The following is a 21,291-nucleotide window of genomic DNA, read 5'->3' on the forward strand; positions in this document are numbered from 1 at the left end:
CAGGGATGATGGGACGGGCAGGGCGTGGGGTGGGGGGTGGGGAGGAGTGGTGAGGGAGTAGGCCTCGGCTGGGTAAGCTGCAACGCCCCCCGCAGGGGCCCGGCGCCAAACCTGCTTCCCGCCCGGGGGGAGGGGGGCCTCGGGTCTCGCGGTCAGCATTGCGGCTCTGGGTGTAACGTGGAACCCGGGCCTCCCTCCTCCCGCCCAGTCCCCAGCTCCCGGGATCATCGGGCCCAGTCCTGGGACCGTGGGGACCCTCGGGGCCTGGCGAGGCTGGGGAGACTCCAGAGTTGCCCAGGCTGCAGGGCCAAGCTCTGGCGAATCGGACCGATCTCCGCTGGAAGCGCAGAGTCCGCCAAGGCGGTGCTAAGCGCGCAAAGGGCCAGCCCGAGGCTGCCCTGGAGATGTTCGCGGTTCTAGAAGGCCCTTTCAAGAGCAGTACCTTATGAGGGCCTCAGCTCTACTGGGTCTGAAGGGAAGGGGTCTAGGGTACAGTCCCCTCTCCTTCCACATACACGCAGGAATAAGCAAGGAGGGGTGGAGCCCAGGGAGCCAGGCTGGGTAACCTTAAGTGGGACCAGGATGGGACTGACCTACTGATCATCCAGGCCCCTGCGTAAAGAAGCCCCCAGGTGCAGCAAACTCAATGTTGACCTGCTTACTCAGCTTCACTCAAAGGGGGATCTCAGGGCAGAAGGAAGTCATCATTCCATTTTGGGACTGGGGTCTGGGACGTTGCCCTGCAGGGGAAATTCCTGGCTCCTGCGATGGGATTCAGGGAGCCATATCAAGGCATTTAGGTGCTGCCTGAGGCCACTCCAGCTTGCCTCAGTCCATGGGGCATGGTTGGGACACGAGGTGGCTTGGTTGTGAGACACATGTGTGACCTGGTGGCAGCATATGCAATGTGTAACTCGTGTCAACTGTGTGCACATGTACTCAGTGTGTGGGGGACGTCTTCCTGTGCTGGTTGACGAGGAGAGCCTTAAACTGTCCTGTCTAGCTGAAACCCCAGTCCGAGAAACTCCCCACCAGGCAACCAGCCGACCTGCCAGCATCATGACCTGAGGGCCAAGGCTAGGGTGGGGGTGGGGTGGGGAGGGAGAACTCCTCTCTAGGCCGGGTCTTGACCCCTCCTCTCCTCTAGGTGCCATCTTCGAGGAGAACGCGGCCAAGGACGACAGGGTGTTCCAGCTGGCCGTATCAGACCTCAGCCTCAACGATGACATCCTGCAGAGCGAGAAGATCACCTACTCCATCAAGGTCATCGAGGCCAACAACCCGTTCCAGGCCGTTCAGGAAGGTGAGTGGCCGCGGCGCCCAGGGCTAACTAAACAGGGCCGCGGCCTGCCAGGCGGCGCAGCAGCGGAGACCCGCGGGGTTGGGACGGGCTTGGCCACCCAAAGCCCCCTGTGCACCTGGGCAGACGCGCGGTGCCAAGCACGTTGCGCGCGCCCTCGCCAGCCCACCAAACGGTGGCGCGAGGAGTGCTCTGCGCCGGCGAGCTGGAGCCGGGAGCTTGTGAGCACAGCGAGCTGGGCTCTTTGCCGGGCGTGTTGCGGGATTGTGCGGTTCTTTTACAGCTGGGTGCGCGCTTGTGTGAGCCGAGCGCTGGCGGCGCAGGCGTATGTAGCTCAGGGCCGTCTTTGTTTCTTGAGTGTTTGTGGGTGGGCGTGTCTGCGTGCCGGGTACCTGTGTTGGTGCACCGCCCCTGACCTCCATGGGCAGGGGTCTTCCGCGTCTGGAAGCAAGGAGCGCCTGGCGCCGGAGCCCGCCGTCTCCCCTCTACGCAGCACAATCTGTTACGTACGGCATGTTGTGCCCTGCGCCCACTGAGTGCCTCGGCCGGCGTGTCTGTGCCGTGCTTCTCCTCCGGGTTTGGAGGAGCCGGTTTCTCTCTCGCTGTCCCTGCCGCGGGCGGAGGCGCCGTCGCCTGGGCCGGAGGTGGGCGCTGTTTGACCAGAAACGAAGCAGAGTTGGGCCGGCCGGGTTGCGGGGAGGGAATCCTAGCCCTTGCCTGTGCGGCCGGCCGCTGTGGCCTGCAGCCGCTGCTTCGGTTTGGACCCGCCAGCAGGGGGTTAACGGGTGCGTGGCGGGGGCGTTCTCAACGGCGGCACCCTCTGTTTCCCCCTCCTCTCTCTTTCCTTTCCTTCTCACCTGGCTCAGGGCTGGGCTCTGGAGCCCCGTTCCTCCTCCATGTCACTAGCCACCTTCCTGATCAGGGCCTAGGGCTCCTTCCACCTCTGGCATCTGCCTAGCCTAGGCACATTTTTCTATGCTCTGGCTTGCTCTCCGTATCCATGGGTTGACTCTGAGGCCCTTGCCCTGGAGTGTGAGGATAGGGGACACAGCTGGTGGCACAGGATGCAGGGATTCCTCCCAGGAGGGACTGACAGGACAGCTGGTATAGGTAAGAGGTGGGCTGGTTGAGTGTTCCAGGCCAGCTCCTGCACCCCCCCAGCCCATCCCTCCAGTGGCTGGGCCCAGAGCCCTTCTGCTGCCTTGGGTTATATGTTGGCTGCTGGGCTCCTGGGTACCTGCACAGGTAGGGTGATTCAGTGAAGCCTCTGATCTGTGTCCAGAAGGTCAGAGCTGGTGCTGGAGAGAACTTTGTGCTAGAAGGAGGTCTTTGGGAGTCTCCTATTCTTGGGTGCAGCAGAGAAGGGGAAGGCTCAACTGTGAGTCCTGAAGGCCCAAGGATGCCTTAAAGTGGGTGTATAGGCCTGGAGTTTTGAGTGTGTTTTTGGAGTGGTGGCGAGTGGGGTGAAGCTGGCGTTGCCTATCGTGGGGACTGCTGCTTCCAGCCTTGGCAGATGTCTATTGTCTGATGTCCACTGAGGTACAGAAGGGGGAATCCCCATCCTTTGGTGTCTGTGTGGCCTACCACAGCCCCTGCCCTCACATGGCCCACCCCTGGACTTCCTTTCTGTGTGATCTCCTGACACCTCCTTGCAAGTGTCTGGTGTGAGCTCCAGCCAGGGAGGGTGGGGCCTCCTTAGCCAGGAATGACCCTAACTGGGGTGGGGATCTGGGGTGACACGGACTTATCCAGTCACATGCCATGATTTTTACAGTGCTTCTTGCTCCCTTGACACTGTTTCTACACATTTGTCTCTGTGGACAGTCATTCTCTGTGCTTGGGAGCTGAGGACACAGGTGGACATATGCATTTCTTGCACCCAGGGGCTCACAGTGTGGTAGTGATCCTGCCTGTGTTCCACATGCTGCTTTGGCTGTTCCACATTCTCTGTTGACATATTTTGCTTCTTTTGACTTCCCCTCTGCTGTTTGGAGTATTCCATGTTCATTCATTTTGCTCCTGAATGATGCCCATCCCCCCTCCCTCCAACAGCAGGTCTCCAGGGAATGAAGATGATGCTCTTGCCCAGGGTTACAGTCTTAGGCAGGTGACACACATAGGTGAACCGGGCAGCTGGACCCTGCAGGGCCTGTAGTGTGCGGTCTGGAGAGGTCATCTCTGTTAAAAGGAGCAGCTGTTATACAGCCTTAGCCGATTTTGCCATTTGGGAATGAAAATCCTAGTATAGTAGATGTGCCGATTTTTTTTTGTAAGGGGAGCCCCAAATCTGGACTTTAATTATAAAATCTGATTTCTAACTGTTGTCAACGAATCAAACCATTTAAACAATAAGCCAAACAAAACATACCGGTGGGCCATTCAGCCTTCAAGCCCCAGGGCACCTTTGTCCTGGAGACCCAGGGTCTTGCTTTTCTGGATCTCAGTTTCTGTATTTTTATGATTGGGAGAATGTCTCAGGCTCCAGGGATACAGGCTGACAGTCTCAGAGGGTGTGAGGGGGAGCGTGTGTACCTGTCCAGAAGGAGGGAGTTGGATCCTCGTGACTGAGGGATGTCTGATGACATCCGGGTAGAAGCATACTGACCGGGTGCTACTGGGATGCCTGCTGCCCAGAGAGTGTGTGCTGGTTAAAGCTGGTATGTGCTTTCAACTGATGAGCCGTGTGGGCAGAAGTCCACATTGTTATCCCATGACCTTGCACAGACCTTGGATGTTGACAAGGGATAGGAAGAGCCAGCCCCTCAAGGGCCTCAGGGAGTGCAGAGCAGTGCTCAGAGGCTCCTTGTCCCTAGCCTGGGGCTCAGCTGGGCAGGCACTCAACTCTCTGCATGTCCTTCCTTCTGTGCTCTGGGCTGCTGTCCATCCTGTGGTGTGGTCCTGCTCGGTGGATATCTTCTCTCTTTCCTGGGCCTGGATGATCATTGCAGCAGGCCGTGGGTGGTAGATATAATTTGGGTGGGAAAGGAAAGGACTTCTTGGTGGAGAGTGGCCAAGGACCGAGGGCAGAGACACACCGGGGTTCAGTTTCCATCATGGGGTGGACAAGATCCCAGTGGACCCCCAGTACATTTGGGATTGAGGTGATCCTGTCCCCACTTTGCCTTCGAGGCAGCACCATGCAAGGATAAGAGCTTGGTTGCTACAGCCCAAGAAACCGGGTTCAAATTTGTCTTACCTCATGTGCAAGATGGAGATGTCCTAGCCTTGCTCCGAACTTCTGTTCCCATATCCGTTAAAAGGAACCAACCATAGTACCTGGCTCATGGGATTATCATGCAGATGAAATGAGACAAGACATGTATAAATTGTCTGCAGAAGGCCTGTGGTAGGCGTTCAGTAAATACGAATTCCCTCTCTGTCCCCTGACCCAGCTGTGAATCCATCTCACTTTCTCTTGAGGCTATTGATATTTTCAGCCACATCGTTTCTCAAGCTGGTGAATTCCTTGAGAGCACACTCTCACTGACCTTTCCATTTTCAGCATTTTGCTAAACGTTTTCCCCCCTGATTATAAAAGAAACGCATCGCTACAGTGAGCATGAATCAATTAAAAAATGTAGAAAAGGAAAAGGCCATGCATGTTCATTATATAAAACATGAAAGGGACAGGAAAGCCTCACGAGGCAGAACAGAATCGTTCAGAATCCTACCAGTTCCTTCCAGTCTTTTTTCACTCACTGTATTTTGTTAAGTGCTGAGCGAGAGCTCCCATTCTGTTCTGTTCAGCTGGATACCCTGTTTTTTTTTTCTTCTTCCATGTAACATCTTATTGGCTCTTACTGAAATTGCTACAACATACATGTAAACACTGCTTAGCGGCTGCATATATTTTTCAATATTCAAGACAATCAATTTTTTAAAAAATGAAGTCGTTTATATGCTAAGGTATGCTTAAGTATCACTGAAGAGAACAAGAAACTCTGCTTTGATTTGTTGGTACTAAGATTTATACCTACGATTTCTTCAGGCTGGTTTTGTACAAGCTCCTGACAAACTACCTTTCAAGACACCTGGTCAGTTGATGTAAAAGAATGGGTCGCATTTAATAAAATATGCGTTTGATGAGGATTTAAAGTTAGCAAATGGTAACACCGAAATGACATTTAAATCTTTATAATGTTGTGCCTGAGATTCAGTTGGCAAAGCCCATCTTCATAGTAAGTGAAAATTTGTCTTCTGGATACTAGAAGAAACACTAATTTGTCAAGTAAAAAAATTTCATATTGTTTTAAAGTGCTTGCTCAAAGAGAATATCATCTAAATGAGTAAATGCATAAAAGAACTGGCTGAGCAGGAGTCTTCTCTGTTCACAGTATTATCTTTTACTGTAAGTAAAAGATTTGAGTTATTGGTTATACTGTGGACATATCTATCATACAGTGGAAAGATAACAATTTAGGGAAGAGGAAGGAAAGAGGAATGTGCATGGGAGGCAATATTCCTTTTAGTTCCAATAAGCACAAAAGTGTTTTAGGAAGACAAGGTAAAAATTACTCAAGTATAGCTTGGTGTTCATAATAAAACAATGAGACAATGAAATAAAGTGAAAGTAAAACAGTGAGCATGTTGGTGCCTATCTGATGGCCTTGGTCATTCATTTTATATTGGTCTCTCCTAGATGGTCACCCTGCCTCCCGTGTGCCATGGTGGGATGTAGACGTTCTGCTAGAAGGTCTCCCGCCCTGAGCTTTGATGCCTCTGGCATCTTCCATGGCTTCCTTTCAGAAGGATAAGGCCAGTGAGGGCAAATCCATCTAGACCCTCTGGCCGACACACTTGTCTCTGGGAGGGGCTTTATGGGTCCCTGCCCAGGAGATACCAGCAGGGGCTTTCTGAGTGTGATGTTGGTGATATCATAAAGATGTCATTCCCAGCCACTTGGCCGGAGTAATTTTCCCCAGGTGCTGAAACAAATTTTGCCATAAATTTAGTTGGTCAAAAGCAGGAATTTATCATCTACGATTCTGTAGGTCAGAAGCCTGATACAAGTCTCACTGGACTGAAGTCCAGGTGCTGATTCCCTCTGGAGGCTCTAGGAGAGTATCTGTCTCTTTGCCTTTACAGCTTCAAAAGGCTGCCTGTCTTCCTCAGCTCCTGGACCCCCTCCACCGTCTTCTGCCAGCAATGGTGGGTGGGGTCCTTCTCACAGAGTGACTCTGATCTCGCCTCTGTCCTCCTATCTCCTGTTGGCCTCTGACTCTTCTGCCTTCCCCTCCCTAGGACCCTGTGATTTCACTGGGCCCGCCTGGATAATCCAGGACAACCTCCCTGTCTTATGGTTGGCTGATTAATTAACCCTCCGCAACCTTAATTCTCTGACGTGAAGCCTCACGTGGTCACAGTTGTGGGTAGTTTCCAGGTCAAAAATCCCCCAGCTTTGTCCCCTCTAGCAGCCATATTCCCTCTTTACTTTGCCTTTTCATTACCAGAAAATGCTAAAAACTTGAAACATTTAGTCTGTATTGCCTATTCCTGAACCATTTATAACCCAGTGCGATCCTTGGATATGAATTTTTTCAGACTTGGCTACTGAGGTCCCTGCCCCCTGGTTTTCTTCTATGGTTCCGTTGTATCAGCTAGGAAGACTTAAGTTAAGCTGTAGCAACAAACAATCTCAACATTTCAGTGGCTTTACATAACAAAAATTTATCTCCTTCTCATTCTACATGTCTGGCATTGGTCAGCGTGGAGTTTGGCTCATGATGGTCACTCAGCTTGAATATTGCCAGTTGCTGTGCCACATGGAAAGAGAGCTCTAGGGGGTCTCAGCCCAAAGTGGGGGGGGGAGGGGGAAGGACATGTGTCACTTCTGGTTATAGCTTATTGGCCAAAACTACTCACATGGTTCCAGCTAGTCATAAGGCATCCAAGACGCACAGTCCTACTGTAGGCCTGGAAGGAGGGACAACTGGAAATATTTGGTGAATGACATGAATACTTGTTCATGGGGCACCTGGCTGGCTCAGTTGGTTAAGCATCCAACTCTTGATTTCGGCTCAGGTCATGATCTCTGGGTTCATGAGTTCGAGCCCTGCATCAGGCTCTGTGCAGCACAGAGCCTGCTTAGGATTTTCTCTCTCTCCCTCTCTAACCCCTTCCCTGCTCATGTGCTCTCTCTCTCAAAATAAATAAACTTTAAAAAACAAACAAACAGGGGCGCCTGGGTGTCTCAGTCGGTTGAGTGTCTGACTTGGGCTCAGGTCATGATCTTGTGGGTCATCAGGCTCTGTACTGACAGCTCAGAGCCTGGGTCTTGCTTCAGATTCTGTCTCCCTCTCTCTGCCCCTCCCTTGCTCACACTCTGTCTTGCTCTCAAAAATAAATGCTAAAAAATTTTTTTTAAATTAAAAAATTTTAACAAACAAATAAACACAAAAAACCAAATACTTATTCATATCAAAACAGTCCTTCCATTTCCTTGGTGACTTATTAAAACAACAGAGAAACAACCCAAAACAGGTTTAGGTATTGGATCCCATCTGGGCCAAATCCATTGCTCCCATCACTTCCCCTTTGTCCACTCATTTACACGTCCCTCTGCTCCAGAAAACTCTGGGCTTTGGTGTTGGGGGAAGTCAGGAAGCCTGGGTTCTCAGCCCCCACTGGACTTTCAAAAGAGAGACAATCTTGGGGCACCTGGGTGACTCAGTCAGTTGAGCATCCGACTTTGGCTCAGGTCATGATCTCACAGTTCGTGAGGTTGAGCCCCATGTCGGACTCTGTGCTGAGTTTGGAGCCTAGAGCCTGCTTTGGATTCTGTGTCTCCCTCTCTCTCTGCCCCTTCTCTGCTCATGCTCTGTTTCTCTCAAAAATAAATAAAATTTAAAGAGAGAGAGAGAGAGAGAGAGAGAGAGAATCTTGTGTCTACCAGCCTTGTCCTCTTGTGTCTACCAGCCTTGTCCTCTGTGAACTAGGGACCAGACAGGCACAGCTTCAGAAGGTTTGGGTTAGCTGCTTCCTAAGTATTGAGGTGAAGATGGGGGTTAAGGCCTGGCCATCACTGAACCCAGGATCCGTGAGCCCCCGCAGCCAGACTTCAGCTGCCTGTGGCCTTGGCAGGGTTTCCTGTGGTCCTGTTCCTTCCACAGAATTCCCCTGCCCCAGGCCATCTTCACCCCTGCCTTCCCCACACAGCAGCAGCTAGCTCTCACTATAGCTTTGGGCCAGGGCAGAGACTAATCACTGCCATGGGCTGGCCAGTGACAGCTTCTCTCTCTGGGGTCTAGCCTTTCTGACAGGCATGGGGCCCAGGAAGGCATCTGGGTCCATGTCCAATATCTCATCAGTTGGGTTCTCTAAAGACCTTCCTTCCAACCAATAAACAGCCAGTTTTGTGGCCAATGGCCATGGGATGGGAAGAGAAAGACCCATGATTGTCCCTTCTGGGCCTAGAGCACAGGCAAGGTAGCTGTGCAGTGATTAGATGGCTTCCATTTATTTGTTTCTGGGTCCAGGCTGTGGGTGAGGTAGGCTCCCAAGGGGTGAAGCCAGGGACTGCCAGTTGGGGCCCCAGAGTGGTCCTCAGCCCAGGCTGCACCGCCCCCCCTCCAGCCAGATCTGGCATATGTGGCCTTGGTCAGTCCCGTCTACCCTGTTTGCTTCCCTCACATCAGTCCTTCGCTGGTCCCAGGCAGGGGCAGCTGGACGTTGCCTCTCCACCTCTGTTCTTCAGCCCGGCCCTCCTAGTCCTCCACATGGGAGGATGTGGTGCCCAGAAGCCAAGGTGGGGGCAGAAGGAGCCCTGTTCTCTCACTCATAGACTGGGGTTCTCGTCCCTGCTCTGCTGTTTGACTCTGGGCAGGTTACCTCAGTGTCCTCAACTGGAAGATGGGAGTGACAACAGAGAGGATAGATAGCTCAGAGGGTCAGTTGAGGAAATTTAATAAAATGCCTGGCTAAAGGCCAAGCAAAGAGGTAGAAGAGGTAGAAGAGTGGTCCCAAGGGACTCTTGGCCCCCTTCCCCTTTGTGACCTGGGCTGGGCAGGCTCCCCCAGCCCCTGTAGCATTTAGGGCAGCTTAGAGTTGAGTCTGGCCTTTCTGGGTGTCCCAGAAGGGCAGGGAAGCAGGTTGCTGTTGATGACATGGCTCATATGGAAGCTACCTGGAGCCATCTGTGTGGGCCAGAGCTCAGGGACCCTGGAGACTGTCATTGCACACTGTTGCAATCTTGCTGCAGCCTTGCTGTTCTGAGTGCACGGAACAGCCAGAATCCAGCTTGCCTGGCCCAGCCTGCTTGCTCTGTATGGGTAGAAAGGGCTCAGGCAGGTCTGGAATCAAATCCCAGCTCTGTGAGTGATTAGCTGTATGGTCTTGAAAGGTCACTTGCCCTCTTTGAGCCTCAGTTTCAACATCTGTCAAGTGGGGCTACCTTGGTATCATGTTGATAGATCTAGACAGGTGAGGTATGCCTGGCAGGAAGGAGGCTTTCGGCAAGCGGTCGTCCTTGGAATGCCCAGCAGAGGATTGCTCAGCCTAGTGCTGGGGTTAAGTGTGTGGGTGGTGGCACATAGGACACTCCGTAGGCATTTGTTTTCCCTGTGTCCTGGCCACCATTTGTCCTGTCCTCCTGGGCCCCTGATAAGGGTACATGATACTCCTTGGTCTCTGGGCCTGCCTGGGTGCCACCAACTGCCTGCTTAGGGTAGAGACATGGGCCCTGCTGGGTGGACATCATCCTCACCCCACTGTGGCCGGTGCTCCTGGCTTAGCCTATGCATCTGCTCGCCCCGCATGGCCTGAGCCCCTGTGGACCTGACCTTGGCCTGGCTTTGCAGGCTCTCTGCTTCCCATGAGCTCCTCCTGCTCAGTCTTGAGGTCTTGCCTTGGCTCTGTCCCTGGACTGGGGCTGGGGGCTGTCTTCTGTCCTTTTGTTTGGGTACCCAGAGGCACAGTGAAAGAGAGAGAGGGGTCACTTTCTAGGCCCTGGTCTGAACTCCCTGCGTTTGTCTGTCTGGTGTCCATTTTAGAGGGCTGGGGCCAGGAGCTGAGGTGATCCTGACTTAGCTCAGAGCTAGGTCCTGCTGCCTTCCATTCCTGTCATGGCTGCAGACATCAAATGTTACTTCTCCTCAGTCCTGGTTGGCTCCCAGGGCACCTGCTCTCACTCGCCTCTCCCTGGGGCTCTGTGGTCCAAACAACTCCCTGGGCTGCCCCTGAGGCCTGTATGTAGGCTGCCAGCCTGAGGGTACGTCTCTCCCTGTCACTGAGCCCCCAGCTGGAGCCTCAGCTCAGGGCTGGCTCAGGGCTTCTCCTGTGTATCTGATAAAGGCTCTCGAGGGCTGACACAGGAAACTGCATGGCTCACAGTGCTGAACTGAGGCTGCACAGGGCACCTATGGCCAGTGTTCTTCCAGGGACAGGCAAGTACGGTGGCCACACCCCTGGGCAGTGCTGAGGAGGTCCTCGGGTATCCCATGGAATCGAGGCAGAGCACCTCTGCCCTGTGTGTGCATGTGTGTGTACAAGTGTGTGTGTATGGGGGTGTATGTGAGTGTATACATGTGTGTGCATGCGTATGTGCATGTGCACAAGTATGTGTGCTTGTGAGTATGTGTGCACGAGCGTGTGTGTGTGTGTGTGTGTGTGTGTGTGTGTGTGTGTTGTAGATACCCATGCTGTCTGGGCAAGTTCTGTAGAAAGAGCCAGCAGTTCCAGCCACTGCTTGGAGCCTCTCTAGTCCTGTCCCTCTTTGCCCTCCTCAGGTTTCAGTTCAGATGGGGCATCCCTGGGGATTCCCCCATGCCCAGAGGAGGCTGGCCCTGCCCCGTGCCCCCATCCTCCTGTGTTTGGTGATGTCTCCTGGAGGCTGTGGGCTGTGGGAAGGGAGGGACTTGCTCTCTTTTGTGCCCTATTATGTCCTCAGCTCTGAGGGACATTCATGAGGAACGATCAATAAATATCATTTCCCCGTTCCTCCTGGGGCAGGCACATCCTTGGACCCAGATATGTGCTCCTGCCCCTGGGCCCCTTGGAGATCACTCCAATGGATGGTCATTGTGGCTGTGGAACCTTGACTTGACTAAGCTCAGGAAGAGGCTGAGGGCCACAGCCTGGGCCCTTCCCTATTGTTGGCATCCATGGTGGCACTTTGGCATCATGTCAGTGGGATGAGGGTGGGAGCCAGCCTGCCTGCACACCCCAGGGAGTGGCCCTCTGGGGGTCCCAGCCACATGGGTCAGCAGCCAGCACAGGGTTCTGGTATCCAGAGCTGGAGGAGGGCCTGCAAGCCAAGGCCAGCGAAGGTTTGGAAGTGCTGTGGACTGCATGGCCCGCCCCCCCAAATTCATATGTTGAAGCTTCAACTCCCAATGTGATGGTATTTGGAAGTGGGGTTTTGGGGAGGTGATTAGGTTGAGATGGGGCCTTGAGGGTAGGGCCCTTCATGGTGGGGTCAGGCATAAGAAGAGAACAGAGAACTTGCTGTCTCTGTACAACGAGAGACGTAGCTGCTATCCCTGCCACACTGGCCTCTGAGGAAGCAGGAGCTGGAGCCCTCCCAGTGTTCGGGAGCTGGAGGGGCTTTGAAGCTCTGTTGTTAATGATCAAAACCTCATCAGGAGACACCCGCCTGAGCGCAGCTCAGGGGGTCTGACTGTGTCAGGCTGCTTAGCTCCTGTCAAGAAAATTAACTTCATTAAAAGGAGGACGGCAGGTTTGTGATGAGTATCAGCACCCATTGATCAGTCCTGGTGAGTGCTCCAGGGCAGCTTCTAGATGGTGGGGTGCAGCTAGATGGGGGCCACATGCCTGCTGTGCCCTGCCCTCACCTCCGGGACACTGTGTTTGTGCACAGACATCCAGGCACCTGCCGCCAGCGGGGAGGCTCCTGCCCCGCCTTGCCCCTCAGAGCTCACCAGGGCCTCTTCCTGATGCTCGTGTCTGGCCAGGCCCCCCTGCTCCTGACCTGCAGGATGATGTCTGTGCTCAGCATTTGGGTCCTTGGGGTCCAGCCTTGTCCCTGCTGCATGCCCTGGTGCTCTTGCTGTGCCAGCAGAGAGGGCCTGGTTCTCCCCTGACTCTGTCCACCCACTTGCCCCTGTGCCCCAGTCTCCCCATCACTTTGCAGTCTTAGCTGGGGAGGTTCTTCAGGAGGCCTCCCCTGGCTGCTTTTCTCCGTTAGCTGGGGCTTCCTGTTTGCTGCCACACCGTCCTGTGTGTCTCCCATCATGTCCTAGTCACTGCCTGTGAGGTGTGTGAGTGCAGGCACCATGAGCTCCGCATCTCAGGACTCCTGGGCACATGCAGTACTGGGGCAACTGTTTGTTGAATGGCTTTCTGACTGTCCCTCTGGCACTTACACGTGTGGGCCTGCAAATGTGCACAGGAGTGTATACTTAGTGTCCCGTTGAACTCACAGACACACACCTGCACACTGGCTGAGACCCCAGTGGTGGGTGGGTCCAGGGATCATCTCCCCAGAGAACCCCTCCCTGGGAGAGCATGTCAGGTTGCTTGCTGAGAGTATGTTCTGAGGACCCCGCTGGGACTGTGGCAAGGTGGCTGACCCACAGTGCCCTAGAGGCTGTGGAGAGTTTCTGCCTCTCATGGCCTGGGAGGAAGTTGTTGCCCCCATGCATTTGTGGGAATTCTAAGCTGGACCATCTGAAAAACCACATCCTAACCTCACATCAGGGAAACCTGCTGAGGGTCTGAAATCACCGTCTCTATTAGCTGTATTAATCATGTGGGAGTTAGAAACCCTTAGGTACTGGCCTAAGCAAAACAGGGCTATTTATCAGGCCATGTAATGGCAAAGGCCAGAGGTTGTGTAACTTCAGACATGGCTGGATCCAGGGGCTCAAGTGGTATCCCCAGGACTCTGCTTCCACCTCCACATCCTTGTGGAGCTTCCTTCCCAGGCAGCCCCATCCACTCAGTGCCCCTGCCTGCTGCAGGCTGATGTCTAATCAGCCCAGCCCCATGGTCCCTGCCCATGGGAAGAGGGGGGTTGTTTAAAAGGAGTCTCATAAGGGTCCCAGGACTGCCACTCATCGGTCTGGCATGGGGACGGGCTCCTCCCGGATTCAGTCCTGTGCCAGAGGAGTGGGATGCCCTGATGGGTCAGGCTTGTGCTGCCTCAGCCCCCCCACTAAGACTGAAAGGGGTAGAGCATATGTGGTCGTGTCACTGGGAGAGGAGAGAGGATGCTGGGCCCACAGTAGCATGCCCTCACATTTTCTCTTTGCTGCCCTGAGCAGCTTTCTGCCCATGGGCCGCTGGGATTGGGATTGGACTGAAAGCCCTAGAGCCATACCCAGTGGACGCCAAGAGATCCCAGAGCATGCTGACTAGAAACCTCTCTTTGGGGCAGGGTTGAGAGAGGGAGGAGCCAGGGTTTGAGCTCTGGGTGGGTGGGGAAGGAGAGGAGGCTGGCGGCTGAGCCCTTCTGGAAGGTTTCCTTGGGGGAGGGGCACTTGTGCTGGCCTGAGGGCCAGGGGGCTTTGAGAGAGGCAGGTGACACTTGTTTCAGGGTGGGTTTAGGACAGTGAGGGAAGAGTCGGGACTAGACTGGTGGGGCCAGCGCTGGGGAGTGGGAAGATAGGAGGGGACCTGAGACCTGAGTCCCTTTCTCCCCAGTGTCGTAAGGGTCTCTGTGGGTGTGGTGTGACCCAGGCCTCCCTTAGCACCCCCACGTCCTGATAGGAGGCAGGGCCTTATTCTCAGGAGGTGTCACTCACTGCTCCCTGGGCTCTTGCAGCTCCTGGGTGACCTCGGTCCTCTCCCTTCCTCTGAGCTTGATGTGAACACCCTGTCTGCAGGAGAGAGCAGGGCACTGGGTCGTGGCCTTACACACTCAGCCCCCAGTTTTTGTGTAGCCACAAACCTCTCCCTTGGACCCAGGCTCAGCCTTGCCTACCCAGTAGGTCTTTTCTATCCCCACACCGATTGTGGGCTGGGGTCTTTCCTCCCTTTTCCAAGTGGCCCATTTGTGGCTGCTCCCGAGAACTCCCTCCAAAGGAGGGAAGGAGCCCTGGGCTGGTAGCCAGAGACCTGGCCTTGCCCCTTGTCCTGGACTGGTTCTGCTCATCCTTCTGCATAGTGGGGCCATTTCCCCCGGAGGCTGGGCCACCACGACAAACTAGGAGTTGCTGGCCCTATCGTCAAGGGCTCCCGCAGCCTCCTGGGCCATGTCTGCCCTGCTCTGAATGACTAATTGAATAGAAACCCTCCACACACCGTGAGGCAGAGCTCTGGCCCTGCCTAATCTCGTTAAGAGGTCCCCTGACAGTCTCATTAGGCGGCTGGCTGCGTGGAGAGGTTTATCTCTGCCACAGGGTGGTCAGGTCCCTGGAGGCTGGACCTGGGATCAGGCCCCCACCCCACTGCCCTCCAAATACGGGCCCAGGCAGACGTGAGGCTGTGCAGCTCAGCCGGCCACTGCCAGTCTGTACTTAATCGGTTTTGGTTTGCTGGACTTAATTACTTTCAAATTATTAACTTCAGCTGGAGAAAGCAGGTGGTGGGGGTCAAGGAAGAAATATGAACATCCTTATGAGGTGTGAGGTGGGCCAGGACTGAGAGGATGGTCTCCAGCCCCACCAAGACTATTCTCTGGGAGAGCCCTGGCAGGCTGTGTCCAGCAGTGAGGGCCAGGCCCTCCGGACTGACCGTCCTGCACGCTGCGGCCACAGAGCTGGGAGCGGCAGGGATAGTCGAGTGGGCTTGGAACGTGATCTGTGCTACAAGAGAATGAAGCCAGCCCAAGGAGGCAATGATGTGGTGCCTAACCTAGCCAGGGCTTGGGAACAATCATGGGAGGCTTTCTGGAAGAAGTGACTCCTGAGTCAAGTCCTAAGTGAGGAATGGGGGGGTGGGGTGGGGTTGGTCAGGCAAAGAAAGGGAGGTAGGCATTCCAGGTGGTGGAAGAGCTTGAGCAAAGGCTCAGAGGTGTGAAATGGCCCAATCAGTTTGCTGACCAGGGTGACTGGGCTTAAGTGGAGGAGGAGGGTACTGACAGCGTAGTAAGGTCTACGGGGGTCTTAGAGCTTCTGCTCTGTGGTCCTGGCAGAAGTGGCCCAGGCTTTGGGGATTGAGCCCCTAGGGCAGGCGAGGGGTGTAGGCTGTAGGCTTCGGGGCCCAGAGATGTATACCTAGATCTAGGCCTTGAGTCATGAGAGGAGAGACCCATGACGATGGGGAACACAAGGGGACAGTCAGTTCCCTCCACTCTACTCCCTCCCTTGTAGACCTTCATGCTCTGCTCCCAGGGGCTGAGGATAGAGGCTTGTCCTTGAAGATCCCAGATATAGAGTGAGTCATTATTGGAGATTTCAGGATTTCTGCATAGTGTGGCCCTTCCTATATGTCTGGCTCCTGTTTCTCATGCCCACAACTGCCTGGTCATCCGTGGATGGGTCAGGTGGAGGGGAGAGGAGGGGCAGGTTGCTAGGCTCTTCTGGGAATGCCACCTGGCCCCACCTAGGCTGGGGGAGCAGGGCCCAGAGCCCCAAATTCCTGCTGGCAGGTGAGGTAACCCCAGGCTTTTCTGTTCTTGTCAACCCAAGCTGGGCCTTTCTTGGAGTCACCTGATGACATCTACTGCTAATGACAAGAGTACCTGCCTTTCACAGATATCAAAGCCTGAGGCCCCCCGCCCAAGCCCAAAGCAGAGCCTGAGACAAAGGCAGATGTGTAGCAGTATACTTTGGAATGTGTTCTAAAGGGGTAGGAAGTATGAACCAGGGAAGGAGAGAAAGCTAGTTGGAGCTAGTCCCAGCAGTGGGGCCCATCCCCATCAGGACCATGCAGACCAGCTCTTGGATTGCCCCCCTAGCAAAGGGACAGGAGAGTATTTATCCACCAGCCAACTCCCCAGTGGTCTGGGTGGTCCAAGGGCATTCCCTCCCTGGCTGTTCCAGGTTTGCACAGCAGCTTGGCTGGGTGGGCCCCTGTGTGCAGCTCACGTGGTGCCAGCAGAGGCAGGGAGCCCTGTTGCAGGGGAGGTGAGGCGCTGCTGCATTATACCTGCTCGCAGCCAGTCACCACGGCAGCAGTCCAAAGGTGGACTAAGGGGATGTGACCTGGGCCATAAAAGTTGACTGATACTCAGATTCTGCCAGACTTCCTAGAATGACTTGATGGTGAAATTTCAGGCATCAGGGCAGGGACTTTCCTGAAATCATATCCTGCAAGTGTGCTTTGGCCCCCAAAGGGACTGGCATAGGAGGATTTGGTGCCTGGATCTATCCCCAGTGTCATCTATCTGATGACATCACTAGAGTTGGACAGCCTAGCAACTGAGTCTTGTTTGTCCCTGTTCCTCCACGAGGCTCTGGCCTAGCGTGGGGGCACATGAAGCCCCCTGGCCAATTCTGATGGACTGAGATGGGGAGGGGAGAAGCGTAATGGGAAGTTCCTGAATGGCCTTTGGCCCTGGCCGGTAACCTGGTTGGGTTTGAATTCTTCCTGTGCTTCTTGTTGGCTTGTGATCCATGGCACTTTCTCTGTTTCCTAGCTTCTATTTCCTCTTATGTAAAGTGGAGATACTGACATTTAGCTTGAAGAATTGTTATGAAATCCGAAGGAGTGGTATATAAAGAGGACATGCACACAGTAGGTGCCCATTCATTTCTTGCTTACACGTCTACCAAGGGCTAACCCTGTGCCCGCCACTGTGCTAGGGCTGTGTAAGCATAGCAGACCCAGTCCCCACCCACAGGGATCTCAGACAAGTACCTGTGCCCAGGGCTCACCCCTGAGATTCTGATTTTACAAGCCCAGGTAGGGCTCAGGCACCAATATTCTCTAGGAGCTTCCTGGCTGATGCTTATATGCAGACAGGACCAGCCAATCAACACCGCCCTTGGCGATGGAGAGGTGGGATGCTGAGGGCCGGGCATCCCCCTCAGCCAGGAAAGCTGGACTCTTTCCTGGCTCATGGTAGGTGAGCTCATGGGGGTGCTTCTCACTGCCAGTTTCCTTCATCACAAACCCCTCGTCCCTTGGTTTTCCCTCCCCCAGACACTGGGCTCTGGAGTTCAGTGTAGGGAGGACAGTGACAGCCAGACATCACTAATGCTGAGACTGGGGTCTTCAGAAAGGACCCATCCTCACACTGGCTGCGTGGAGACCATCTCCTTTCCTGACTTAGGCGTCTCACCTGCCAGATACTACATACACCCCACAGAGCTCTGAGCTGAAGATAGCTTATGTTCTCTGTAAGGAATATTTCTCTGCAAGGAGTATTTCACCTCATCTTATCAGTAACGTGAAGCAGTAAAGCAGTGGTCTGTGCATGTTCTAATTCATAATTTTACAGTAATTTAAAAAAAACTCAAGATATTGGTTTTCTTTCCATTTAGTGAGATGGTGGCAGACAGTAAAGCCCACTGTGTTTTTATAATCGGATTTAAATTGTTTTTAATTATACAGCCCATATTCTCCCAGTAACATACCATCTCTGTGAGTTAATGGGCTTTGAAATCTCCCTTTGTTCCATACACTGTAGATACAGGTTTTTGTTAAGAGATTTATTTTATATATGGAAATTGAGAGAATTAGCGATGAGGTAGCTCCAGAGGAGTGTTGGGAGGTTCTATCACCTTAGGAGAAGGCAAATAAATGTCTGCAGGAAACTCAGCCCAAACCGTGGATAGAATTCGGAGAGTCTCCCCATCCCTGGAATAAGGTTTTGAGAGCACAAGTGGTGCTCTGACCGCAGGAGAGACAACATTCACATAAATTTCTCTGTTGATCCTTCAGTGAAGGTATTAGAAAGGAAATATACAGTAATTCACTCATTCATGTCCTGAGTGCCTACTGTGGGCCTGGCCCTGAACTTGAGGATATGCAACAAGGAAAGCCATGATCTTTATCCTTGAACATCTGGCACTTTCCAGAGAAACAAACACTTGTGTGTATGCCTCTCAAGTGAGACGTCTCCAATGGTCAGTGCTTCCTTGGGTTGGACTGCCCGACAGGACTCGCAGCACACAGGGCTACCCAGGGCTCGCTCTCTGAGGATGGTACAGACTGACGAGGGCTTACCGAGGTCTGACCCAGGCTGGAGTCCCTAGGGCTTCCTGGAGGGTGGGCTGGACCAGGCCACATCTCCTGTTCTGCAGACCCAGAATGTCCCTTAGCCCTGCCCTCCCTACTCTGTCTTGGGGGCCTGGCCCTGTCTCAGGACCCCTGTGGGTATTTACCAGGGCCCAGCCTTGGTTCAGGCCACCTTGTAACTGGGTGGGGCTGCCCCAGTCAGGCTAATCAGGTTGGAAGAAAAGGCTCCAGGTCCTCTTGGCCATTGGCTGGGGACCCAGTGAGATGTTGTGTGTGGGCATGTGTGTGCATTGTGGGGAGTGGGGTTCAGCCTCCTTGGTTATCCTGCCTAGGGCTGAGGCATTGGTGGGATCAGTATCTGGGATCAGCTAGAAGTGCTGTGTGGCCTTTGTGTGTTGCTGCCCTCTCTGTTCCGGATGCTGGCTGTGGCAACTTGCTCAGGGTGCCTCTTCTGAAATCTCAGGGAGGGGGGGTGTGCCTTTCACCATGAGGGCAGTGAGAATCCCTCCTTCTTCAGACCTTGCTTCTTGTCCCACCTCTTGGAATACAAAGGCACTGTGTTTGGGGTCCCATTGGTTAATGGTCTTTTAGCAGTGGTGTGGGGAAAAGGCCAGAATCTCCCCCAAGGGTTTAGGAGTGAGCAGAGGTGGGCAAGACTTGGGAGGCCCATCTGCCCCTCACCCACATCAACCCCTCCATTGGAGAAGCCCAGAGCAACTCCTTTTTATAAGCCCCTTCCCCCCCAGCATAGAACTTCAAGCTCAGAAGCCCCTCCTGACCCATGCTAGAACTTCTAGAATTGGCACCCTTAACTGGACCCCTTTGCTAGACTCAGAAACTCCAGAATAGCAAGCTAAAAATCACCATGCAAAACCCCAGGGTCCAAACCTCTATATCAGCTCCTCAGAGTAAGAGATGTAGATGCAGAACCGTCTAGCCTGGAGATGCAGTTTGGAAGCCACGCAGCCCAGATGCTCCAAGCTAAGGCTACAGAGTCCCACGACCATGCTCTTGAAGCCAGCCCCAGCCCAGAGTTCCAGCACAGCCCCCCACTCTTCCGGGTGGGCAGGCCTGGGGAAGAGGGGCACCTGATCACTGCATACACAGATGTAAATGCAGAGCCTACAGCCAGAGACCACGTGTTGTGAAACGTAACTGAGGTTTCACGATACGTGGTCTCTCCCATGGGGTTTCACGACACACACGTGGTCTGCCAATTTACAGCTGGCGACAAGTGGAGTAGCTCTGGAAAGTATAAGAAAGGGGATGCTCAGGCCGAAGTGGGGCTGGGGGCTCTGCAGGGAAGGACTGTCCACTCTCACTGGCTGCAGAAATGCCACCTTCCAGCTCTTTCAGGTGAAGTATTACCCTGAGCAGGCCTTTCTGGAAATGTGCTGAGGGGAGTGCAGTGTGAGTGCCCAGAGCCTCTGGCTGCAGAGGGGGTGTGGCTGACATGGGGCATTAGCCCCATCTTCTCTGCTGTCCTTCTGGCTAGTTTTGTGGGGCATGGAGGCCCCGGGAACCTCCCAGCATGCCCTCAGGATCTCTGTGTCAGCAGTAGGATTTTCTCTCTGTTCCTAGAGCACTGTGCTCCCTTTATTCTTGTGTTTTAGGGCTTACCTTGAAACATGGACCTGGGTGGGCTCTGGGAGGCAGAGAGCTCTGGCCTTTTCCTTCCTCCATGGGCACCCTCCATGCATTCCTCAGGCCACTTCCTCCAGGGGGCCTCTCTGGCCTCCAGTCTTCACCCCAGCCGCTCTGCTCTTTCTCCCCTGCAGGCTTTTGGCTGCCCTGGGAGCCCCAAGGAGCAGGGAGTTCTTGTCCACTCTTTGTCTTCCTCTCTCACTCTCTCATTTTTTTTCAAAATCAAAATGATACATGCAGGTAGTTTAAAGAGTTGACAATTTCCACAAAGTTTAGAAAAACAGCAGCTCCCTTCCCTGCACTGTCCCCGCCAGTGGCAGCACCTGTCTGTGAGTGGATGTTAGGTGTTTACCTGCGTAGATCCCAGGAACGGGCTTGGCTTGCACCTGTGACTTTCTGGCACGGGCTTCTTGCTTCAGGGGAGGGATTCAATTCTCGGGCTCTGCCTCCCCCTGTACCCTCACTTCCCATCTCCTCCCAGCTGTGTCGCACCTTCTGGGATGCCGCCTTAGGCCTGTGCCATCGCAGCTCAGCCCCGGCCCAGCGGGGGAAGCCTTTGCCTTTCTTGTATACATTTCATTTCCCCGGGAGTTAATGACTGACTTTGTGGCCGTCTGGGGCTTCTCTTTCCATGCATTTTTTGCTAATTCATTCCCACGCTCTCAGCTGGTGGGTCATCCGAATTCCCTCCTGCTCCACTCATTTGCATCAGGTGTGGTTTCCATGCCACCTCTTGACCCATGACCCCTGGAGCCTTCCGACAGCTGCAGGGGGGGCACTCTCCCTTAAAATATCTGTGGGGCTCATTCTCATCTCTCCCCAGTCTATGCTCAGAATGTCCCCACCTCTGAGAGTTCTTTCCCGACACCCTCTTTAGATTTTCACTCTGTACCTGTCCCACTCCCTGGCACTTCCCACATTGCCCTGTTTTTCTCTGTAGTGTGTCATGAGTATCCTTGTAACAGGCCATTCATCTAGATGATTGACCTTCTTTTTGTTGGTTCACCCCCATCACCAGTGGAAGCTGTGGGAGGGCAGGGATTGCTGTCTTTGGGTCCCCGTCTCTGGACAGCACCTGGCACACAGCAGGTGCCCAGTCAGGACTGAATACCTCTGAGCTGGTTGCCAGACCCCGGTGCAGAATGCTGTCCTGTGATCTCTCAGAGCGGCCTCTCTCCCCACCTGCTGGCTCCTTGGCACCTCCTTCCTCATGTTACTTCCCTCTTTTTTTTTTTTTTTTTTTTAAATTTTCCCTATGTTTATTTATTTTTGAGAGAGAGGGAGAGACACACAGAGACACAGTGCAAGTCGGGGAGGGGCAGAGAGAG

General features: G+C 53.9%; 1 protein-coding gene across 1 annotated transcript in view; it reads left to right on the plus strand.

Annotated features, from left to right (window-relative positions):
* LOC116738381 (glutamate receptor ionotropic, delta-1-like) overlaps positions 1-21,291 on the plus strand; it is a 226,952-nt gene that overhangs the window by 1,080 nt on the left and 204,581 nt on the right. Inside the window, exon 2 of the mRNA XM_032595263.1 lies at positions 1,148-1,303. Coding sequence (XP_032451154.1) covers positions 1,148-1,303 — 156 coding nt within the window. The remainder of the gene's footprint in view (positions 1-1,147; positions 1,304-21,291) is intronic.

Source organism: Lynx canadensis, chromosome D2 (assembly GCF_007474595.2).
Source record: "Lynx canadensis isolate LIC74 chromosome D2, mLynCan4.pri.v2, whole genome shotgun sequence".
Lineage (NCBI taxonomy): Eukaryota > Metazoa > Chordata > Mammalia > Carnivora > Felidae > Lynx > Lynx canadensis.